At 53.7% G+C, this 9,612-nt stretch overlaps 1 protein-coding gene across 1 annotated transcript; it reads right to left on the bottom strand.

The window, feature by feature from the left end:
• Nucleotides 1-436: 436 nt before the first annotated feature.
• On the bottom strand, nucleotides 437-8,198 carry EMWEY_00039220 (hypothetical protein, conserved; the record flags this gene model as incomplete). The annotated part of the gene is made up of 9 exons (XM_013482447.1): nucleotides 437-1,465; nucleotides 1,705-1,801; nucleotides 2,060-2,405; nucleotides 2,641-2,686; nucleotides 2,905-3,753; nucleotides 3,878-4,261; nucleotides 4,397-4,467; nucleotides 4,698-7,426; nucleotides 7,666-8,198. The coding sequence occupies 9 exons, from the start codon at nucleotides 8,196-8,198 to the stop codon at nucleotides 437-439; spliced, it is 6,084 nt and encodes a 2,027-aa protein (XP_013337901.1).
• Nucleotides 8,199-9,612: the final 1,414 nt, after the last annotated feature.

Genomic DNA, 9,612 nt, shown 5'->3' with positions numbered 1-9,612 from the left:
TATATATATATATATATATAATGCACGTTCGTTGCAGTGAATAAAGAAGGGGGCGGGGGTTGGGGGGTTAAATAGTGCGTTTATTACTAGTGCCTTTTGCCATACTCTTTTATTTGTTTTGTCGTACCGTTGTATCTTCAACTGTACTGCAGGTGGGTTATGTGGGTAATGCGGTACAGCAAATGACTTAGCTCGCGCCTGCAAAACTGACAACTGTTCCGTTCTTCATCTATTCAAAAAAGCTTGATAAAATATCCATTGAAAGGTCTAGCGACTGGAACGACGGGCCCACATTTGTGGGCGTCTGGATCCCTTCTTGACGGTGTCGCTCACCGCCAACAACTAGAGACACAACAGTAAAGTGCTGCTCCTGCCCAGATTAACTGGTGTTTCAGAGAACAACTAGACTCAATAAAAACGCCAACATCACCTAACGTCATGATTCTTCAAGAAACCGCATTTCCTCTCGCTCTTCTCCACCAGAAGCCAAATCAGCTGCTCCGTCTGGGGGGTTCAGGCACTTCGGCTGTTGGGCTGACTGGCTTTGAACGCCGTTGCCGCTCAAAGCGGCTTCTTCCACTCCAGAGTGGTCACAATGGGCATCCGAATTGTCTAGCAAACACGGTGAAGGGGCACTTTGACACCCATTGTCACTCTGCACCATAGTGGTCACCAATGCAGGTTCTAACTGCGGCGACCTCTGAACCGTGCTCGCGCCTCCAGAAACCGCTGAAGTCTTCGTTGCTGCATCGGCAGCCTCCGGCCTTGGATGCGGGGGGATATGCTCGCAAGCCATGCTGTCTAATACATCTCCTGGGCCACTGGATCTGCGCTGCTGGCCGTTCGTCAGTGCGGACTTCTCCAGCGGTGGAGAAAGAGCAGGCTCACGCGCTTGTTTCCCGCCAGCCCTGCCTAGAAACAACGCGGCTGCTTCTGTAGGTTGCGTGTTTGTACGGATAATGCGCCCGTGCAGCTGCTTAGGTGGTGGAGCTGCTGACGCTCCACTCCAACCGCGCGAGTACGAGACAGGCCTCCTCGCCTGCGCTGAGGAATCGTTGGTACTGGAGTTGCCCCCAGTGCCGACGCGTCGCATTGGCTTGCCAGGGAGAGGTAGCGCTGTGTTCGGTTGTCGCGAACGGCTACCTTTTGTGAGCTGGCCTGAAACCGTCTGGCCTGTCAACAACGTCGGGCACGGGATGGACCTGTCGCTGCCTTGGCTGCCCATATCCGCGGCTTCAAGGTGCAGCTGCTTTCCTGCACCTAATCCATGCAACCGGTTGACCTCTACTTGCCGTACGCTCCTCTGGGGTTGTGCTGTGCCCTCAGAAGCGTTAACGCGTCGCGCTGCCTCCTGTGCCTTCACTGCTGCCTCCGCTGCCACAGCAGCAGACGACGCCTTGGCTACCATTGCGCGCAGAGGAGCGGCCTCTCTTTCCAACGACAGCAATGACGATTTAGCTAGGGCCTGAAAGACGCACAGAAAAACATGCTCAGAGGAGCCTTCCGTCAATCACATCGGAAGAAGTTATCCTAGTAATTGCTCATCTGCTACTAAAACCAGTGGCGCAGGCTTGCAGTCTGCTGCTGCCGTGTAAAATGCAGATAGCATGCGCCGTTTACTGCAGTCGTTGGTAGTTCGAGTAAACTAACAGCCGCTCGTACATGCCGAGTTGGCTGACGCTGTTGAAGTGTTGTACTGCTCACTGTCTTATCTGTAGCCACTTGTTTAAAGGGCCACGTTTCTAACAACCCAGCCATCACCCGAAGGGCGTCTACCTTTTCTTCAGTATGGAAGCCACTCCTGTATTACATACGCTCAAAGCAGCGCAGGCGCTTCCCCGGGTGCAAGAGTCCATCGAATGATTTCACCAGCGTGCTTCGAACTGACACTTTTGCATATCACTAGTGAGCACTATCTGTCGTCGCACCAACATATCGGCGACAACTGACGACTATTACTTCTGAAACTATGCACTTTATTTGCATGTGCTGTCAACCCATTACAGAGCCAGTTAAACACGGAATGACACCTCCAGCTGAAGCATCCAGTGCAACTGACCAGGCGTCTGTTAGAAGCGGCACTGTAGAGTGAATGTTCTTGAGGATCTGGCAGGCCTGCTCCAGCCGCCGTTCGGTCTCTGTAGGCACATGACCCGGGACGCTAGCAGCCTCTGCTGCGGGTGGAGCCTGCACCCTTCGAACGAACGTAGTCTCTCCACCTCCTGTTCCTGAGGAAGCAGAGGACGAGCGAGAGGTAGTTCGCGAGGTTGCGGATGCCCCACCCAGCAGCTTTCCATGCACACTCCTGTAAAACCGGCTAGCCATAGACACCTCCTGCTGCATATGTCTGCCCATGTCCGCCAATTTGTTTTGCCGCCCGGTCAAATCGTCATAGTACAGTGTAACTGCATAGCATCAAGCAATACGCACAATGCAACGTTTACGTGCATGAGAGCACGTATGCGTCGATCCCTGCTTGCGTGCACATATATGCTAACAAGAGCTTCCCCCTAGATACGTGCGTATGGCAAGAATGCAAAACGCGCAGAACCTTATAATAGACACACAAATTATAGCATAGCAAATTCAAGGAGACACTGATAGCTGCAGCCCAAACTTCACTAAAATCCTTTATCTCACCAATAGCAATTGCAGCTTCGAGTCCATCGGATGCTGGGCTGGTGTCCTGCGAGTTTCCAGCGCAACATATAAAACAACTCGGGCAATTCAGCGGCAGTCACATAAGGTGTACATTCTAGCGGTATTGATGCAACACAGATTGATGTAGGAGACAACTGAGGATCTGCAGTAACAAGTTTGGGGACACTGTTTAGCGGCAGCTACGACGAGTTGTTTAAGTCATGTGCGTGTGCGGGAGCCAGATGGCGGTAGGTGGGCAAGAACCTGTTTTTCTGCTGCTGCTGCTGCTGCCGTAGGAGACTGCGAATGGGATGCGTCTGTGCTGGGGCTTAGGGTCTTTCTTGAGGGAGTTCTGAAGATCTTTTGTTGCTTCATCATCAGCAGCTGCCTTCGCCAGTCTCGCGGAGGTCCGCGAGGGGCCAAATCCGCGTCCTCGCAAATCGCACAGTCACACTTCTGCGTTGGGGCAGCGGCCGTTGATGGGCATGAGGCAGGCGAGATGGCGGTGCTCTTTGCATCGCTCGGGGAAGAGGAAGAAAAGGGGGCGGTGCCACCGTATATTTCTGTCTTCAACCGGTTCGGGAACGTGCTGTCCACCTCTGCACCCTCACCATTCGCGGTGGGGCCGATCTCCCCCTCGCATGCTGCGACCCCCGATACACTAAGAATGAGGTGCAGCAGAGAAAATCCCTGCAGGGCAGGGGGACAGATGCTGGCGGCATTCTTGAGACAAGCGAAGTTGAAGTCGCCGTTGTCCTTCCAGACTGCGAACTCCCGTAGGGCAGCATCGCAGCTTTTGCTTGTTTTCCATATTCGTGTACACCACGGCGTCGGGGCTGTAGATGCTGTAATGCCTGTGGTCTCTTTCTCAGCCTCCGTCCCTCCTGCCCCCTCAAAGGCCTCAAAAGTGCAAGCTCGGTTCATTTCTTCATGGAGGGCAGCGCAGGTCGCACACAAAGTGCGCAACACGGTGGACCTCCGCAGCAAGCAAAGAGACGCCTCCATGCGGTCCAGCCGGCGGCAGGCAGCCTGCCATTGTACGTCGAGGCCCAACACGAATTGCATCATTGCCACGCGCTTCCGTCCTTGAGGCAAATCTGCAAACGGGAGGAACTGCGGCCATGCCCCAAGACACCCACAGTGTGAAAGCAAGCAGCCTCTCAAATACATCAAAGCATCAAACAAGCAAGAAATCAAGACTGTTTTCGGCACCAACGCATTGGAACGAAAAACTTGCCTTTTGCTCTACAGGCGACAAAGTGTGGACGTCCCCTTGTCGTTGCAGCAGACGTCTGCAGGACTCCTCGGAAGGCCATGCTTGACCAAGCACCTCCATGTCAGTGGCCAGAAGCTTCACGTCTCCCTCCCACGTGCAGTTGCTGGGGTGCGCTAAAATCTCTTGCAGCCGTGCGCTGTCTCCAGTATATTGCGTCGTAGTCTCTAGGAGTCGACGCGCAGCATCAAGAGTCGCTTGGGGCAGATCGAGGTGCTCCAGCACCGTGCGCAGCGGGAAGATGCACTTGCCGATTGTTTGCAGTGCCTCGTCCAATTTCCCATACTCCTCCTTCGAAAGTGCTTCCTTGCGCTCCAGTCGCCGGAAGGCTCCGGGATTCCTTCTGGGCTAAACAACCACACCAGGCAAATCCAGCGCAAGCAGGCGGGGCATTACCTAGTACAGAGCCATTAAACGCCTAACAAGCAGTAATGCAATTCGCAGACACTGCACTCGAGCTGAATATAACGACCGCCAGCTCACCGAGGGGTCTACAGAGGTCGGGTCCTCCAAAAGCGGAGGGTCATCTCCAGAGAAAGCCGTGTCCCTTGAACCTGTGCACAGGGAACCCGCAAAAACGCTCTGCAGCAGAGGCGCATGAGCTGCTGCAGGACATTCTTCTCCCCTCCACGTATGGTAAGAAGAGATGACAACAGAATGGGAAGTCACATATGAACAAAACGCTCAAGCAAAAAGAGCCAACTGCGGAACAAGGAGGTAACTGTGCGTTAGAGACCAACAAAAGCCCATGGTGACATATTGTGCGTGTGGTAGACAAACGTACTGTGGTTCAATTGGGACTCTGTGTCATCTGAAGTGTTGCCTGAAGCGACAGTATTTGAGGAGTGGGAGAGATTGGGTGAGAATCGACATCCGAGACTACTGAAGTGTGTTTTGTGTAGGTTGACGGTTTTTGTATCGTTTTCAACATTTTGCTTGATCCCGTGGGTAATGTCATCGAGCTTCGACAAGAGCCCGCCCACGACGAGATTCGGTGCGGTGTCCTCAGTCTGCTCTACAAGCCTTTTTGGCTGGACCCGCGGAGTCTCAGACGGAAGGTCGACGAGGCTGGGGGATCCCCGTGAGGTGCTGGTGGCCACCTGAGTCAACTTCGACCGGAGTGTATTTATCTCTGCCGTTTTGTTGGCTAATTCTTCGGTCTGTTTTTGAAGCAGCTGCGCCATCCGCTTGATATGCCCTTTGTCTTCCGCCTGAGCCACGTTGGCTTCCTGTTGCTGCCCTCCGTGGGCCCGTCTTAAACCCTCAAGGGCTCGGGAAGCCTCTGCAAGGTCTACCTTGAGCCGCTCGCACTCGGCACGCGCCTCTCCTTCTCTTCCTCTCCACAGTGCAGCCTCTGACACCAGCTGCTGCTGTCGTTGGTCATGGGCCAAGGCATCGGTATCCCGCTTCTGCTGCAGCTCCATTAGTTGGCTTTGGGCTCCGCGGAGTTGCCTTTGCAATTCCCCCAGCTGTTGCTGAGCCTTTTGCAGCTGCTCAGCGTACACATTCATCTGTTGTTCCGCGGCTCCATGTACTTGCTGCTGCAAATCTTTCACACGGGGATTGCCCTCCAGTTGTTGCTGCTGCCGTTGCTGCTCCTGGTTCTGCTGCTTCTGCTGGCCCTTTTCTGTATCGTTGTGTTGTTTACCATGGTCCTGGTGATGGGTCTGCGGCGCCTGTCCCCTGCAAATTTCACCTGGCGATGCAAGCCTGTGCCGGGAATCTGCATGAGGCTTCACTGGCAGTGCGTGTGGGCTGGTGTCTCCGTTAACCTCAGGAGGTGTCAAGATTGTCTGTGTCCGGGCCGCTTCTTTCAGTTTTGCAATGAGCTCCTCCGCCAGTGTGGCCCTGCAGCGTTCTTTCTCCAGAGATGCCTGTAACTCCGCTATGACTCCGTTTTGCTCCTGTAGCTTCTGCAAGAGGGTGCTAGGTGCAGGTGAGTCGCTCCCCGAAGGACTGCTGCTGCGCACTTTCCAGTGCCCCCGCGATACGCCTAGTAGCCCTACGCCGCCATCGGCCTGGTTCACGCGAGAGGAGGCAAATGGCCTCCTGACCAGGCCTCCCAGTCTGACCACCAAGTTCAGCAGAAGACGCAGAGCTGCTGCTGCGAGGACGCATCCCAGCATCGAACCCACAGCTACAGGATCAATTATCTTGAGAGGCTGTGACCGCTGCAGCACCAGCGCTGGCTCTCGCAGAGGAGGGGGCCAAGCCAGCAAGGTAGCTACCTGGGAAGAAGGCAGCCGTAGCAGCAGCACTGTGGACAACACAGACAGCCGCAGCGGCTGCAGCGTGACCCACGTGAACATGACAAATTCACGGTCCGACAGCAGCAGCACCCAGCAAGTCAGACAAGCAGCTAAAATCTCGAGCCCTACATTCCCTCGACTGCGCCGTATGCCCACTCTGGGGCGGCAGCTACTGCTGCTGCACTTTGCAGCCTTGGTGTGCCCGTTCCTTTCACACTCAGAAGACGTTTTGCCAAGGAGATGCCCCCAAACCAATCTCACGAGAGCAACACCCCGAGATGTTGCTGCTGCTGCACCCCACAGCAGCGCGAGCAACACGAAGGCAACTGCAAATGCAGTCAATGCGCTCTTGCACGCAACACCCAAGCTTTCGCCCAACGGCCTCGTCGTGGAGCCATCCTGTAAGCTCCAGATGAACCAGGTATGTCTGATTGCCGCGAAACCCGCAAGACAGACCCTATGCAGCGCTGCTGACAAGGAATAGACGAGCAGCAGAACCAGCGCCAAGCAGTACGGCCCTATTTCCACTGCGCTTCCCTCACCTCCAAAGTCAGGTGGAGCCTCAGCGACAATATGCCGCCACGCAGCAGCCTCCTCCTCCCTACAAATACTGCCGCCTGTCCTCTCGCCACACAAGAAAGTGTGCGCAGCGCTCGGAAGACTGCGGACTGCATTCTGAACAGCAGTTTGCAACCACATAAGCCATCCTTCCTGAGGGTCCCCACTGTCTGGAGAAACTTCAGGGGCATCTGAAAGGCTGCAGGTCCCGTTGACACTAGCAAAAAGGCCGGTGTGGCCCAAGACGGCCACAAACGGCTGCAAGAGAAAACTGTTTATCCAGAAAGTAAAACTTCGCAGCAACAGCAGCACCCGCCCGAACTTCTGCTGTGCTGCAGAGTGCAGCAGCCAAAGAAGATAGTCCGACGCCTCGCGCCCTCGAGCTACCGCTGTTGCGGCAATCTTTACGTGCTGCGGCGAGTCGGAGTTCAGCAGCAGAGGTGATAAGCCCCCGCCTAGCCAAGTCTGAGTTGACGGCAGGGCCGTCCCTCCTCCACCCTGCAGTGCCTGCAGTCCCTCTTGCGAGTCTTCCCACACCACCGAGGCTGCCCAGAAGGCCGCCAGCAGCAGCAACAGGTAAAAAGCGCAGTGCCAATAACGCAGAGGCATCCGAGTCCAACATCTGTACCCCAAACGACCAACAAACGCAGACAGCCTGCCCTGGTCGAGCTTCTTGGCCTCGGGATCTTCGGATAGATCAGTGCTCCTGGGACAAAGTGACAAACAAGACAAAAGGAAGTAGGAAAAATATACGCAGCAGACTGCACATACAATGCCAATAGTCTGTAGCTCGTTGTTGCATCTCAAAGTTGCATAATTACGCATGTCTATATGCGTGAAGTGTCCTGCTTTTGACACCAAAAGCAACTACTAGACCCAACTACGCAAGAGGTAAGTGCTGAGGGACGGCAGAGGATAGCCTAGGGGCTGTAATGCTCTCCTCACATGTAGCGCGGCAGCACCATGCGCAGAATGCAACACAGAAGCCATCCCAGATGCAGGCGAGATAGAGCGATGGCGGCGATGAGCAGAAGGGGCCGGCCGTTGGGTTGGAAAACAGCAAGGGAGATCCATGACACTAACAGCAACACTGACTGGAAGGCCAGCTGACGGAGGCCGAGATGATGCTTCCCGGGACTATCCTTGCCACAATCATTGCCAGCATGTGACGAATTTGACTTCGCATCCTGCTGAATATCTTTGAGGGCATCTGTGGGTCTCAGCGCCTCGTTAGCCAATACTCCAGAGGGGCCCTCCGCCCTCGTTGACCTATCTTGTGTTGACTGTTTTGCAAAGGGTGGGAAACCGTACGCCTCTGCGTTTGCAGTTACCACAGCAGCACCCTCAGCTTCATCCTCTCTTCTTTCGGTGGAGCCCGCAGCTGCTGGAGATGCGATTACACGATATGCGTGTAAGTTGGCTTGCACGGGCGCTGCGCGCTGCGAACCCCCTAAGTGAGCATGGCTTTGGGGCAGCATTCGCAGAATGCGGCCTCTGAAGTGCCACTAAAGCTGGAGGCGGGCTTGGGAAGAGGCACTTGGGAACCAGCGGAGTGACTCACTACCACCTCACAGATTCACCTCACAGATTCGCTGAAGTTACGCCTGGCACTGTACTTTGAACTTTATATCACCCGCAATGGCGCCCCTCTGACCCTCTTCTGAAGCTAGGCAAAGCCGACTCAAAATCGTGTCTACGGACCTGCCATGCTTCCCTGTTACTGTGGGTACCGACAAAGGAGAAATAGTGTTTTGGAGAAGGCGGCCACTCCAGTTCCAGAGCCGCAGCCTTCCTAGGACACCTAGCAGAAGCAGAACAAGTGTAGATTGGCTATGTAAGGTCGCACATATGAAGAAGCTGTCAAAAATACCACTGCGCGGCTAATCCGCTTTAGAAGCCGCTTTGTGGAATGCTGAAATTCAACAGTGCAGCAACGAGCAGCACCCGCATGCTGCTGCTGTTAACGAAGATTAGCAAGGCAAGAAACAAAGCACGCAGACTCGCAAGATGAATTGCAGTCAAAACCTGCTGCCAAAGAGCGTCGCAGCTTCGTTAGCATCAGACTGGACCACTTGCACCTTACGCTGAACACGCCGACAACGTCCGTTCTTTGCCTACTTTGCATCTGCCATCAATCAATTTACAATGTGCATTGATCTTCATCCACATATCTACCTGTCAGTAAACCAAAGCCAGCCGACCAGTGCTGGTTTCCGGCCCCACGCCACTGCTACCGATACGTCGGGTGTAGTGCACAGGCACTACAATGTGTCTCAGGTGTGTCCCCTAGCGGCATTAGGTTAGTAAAGGGAATAAATATTAAATATTTTAGGGAACAGTACAATATTACCTATAAAAAGGAATTTATACTACTAGATGTTCCAGGGATTAGGATACAGTTAGATAGAGTCATTGCTTAGTAGGGTCAGTGAGCCAGCTATCCCCACGCCTGCCGTCTAATGCAGTGCTTAGACACTTTGGGCACCAGATATGACTTCTAGAGATCTAATAAATGGAAAAGAAATAAAAACTATTTATTATGTCAGTGATTATGGCATTTTTATGTAGATAGCAGCTTTATAGGTCAGGCTCCTGACTGTGTTGTCGCTGCTTTGATATTTCCCCGCTATTTTATAGGTCGGGCACTGATCCCCAGTGAAGACCGGGGGTCAGTTCTGATTATTCTAGTCAGTCAGTTCTATTATTCTGGGAACTTACCTCGCTTATAATAGATGGTGGGAAGTTTTGGATATTTAATTATTGACTTCTGGGAATGTGAGTTAGGATGTAGTCAGGTAGCCCGATGCTACGAGATGACAAAAGTAGGCACAGCTTAGGACTGCTGCGCGCAACATTTGGGGTTCGTTACCGGAAATTTGTTTATATTTTTTA

This window comes from Eimeria maxima, genomic scaffold, assembly GCF_000499605.1.
Source record: "Eimeria maxima Weybridge genomic scaffold, Emw_scaff621, whole genome shotgun sequence".
Lineage (NCBI taxonomy): Eukaryota > Apicomplexa > Conoidasida > Eucoccidiorida > Eimeriidae > Eimeria > Eimeria maxima.
The sequence above is the reverse complement of the archived record's forward strand: the minus strand, read 5'-3'. Positions and strand labels throughout refer to the sequence as shown.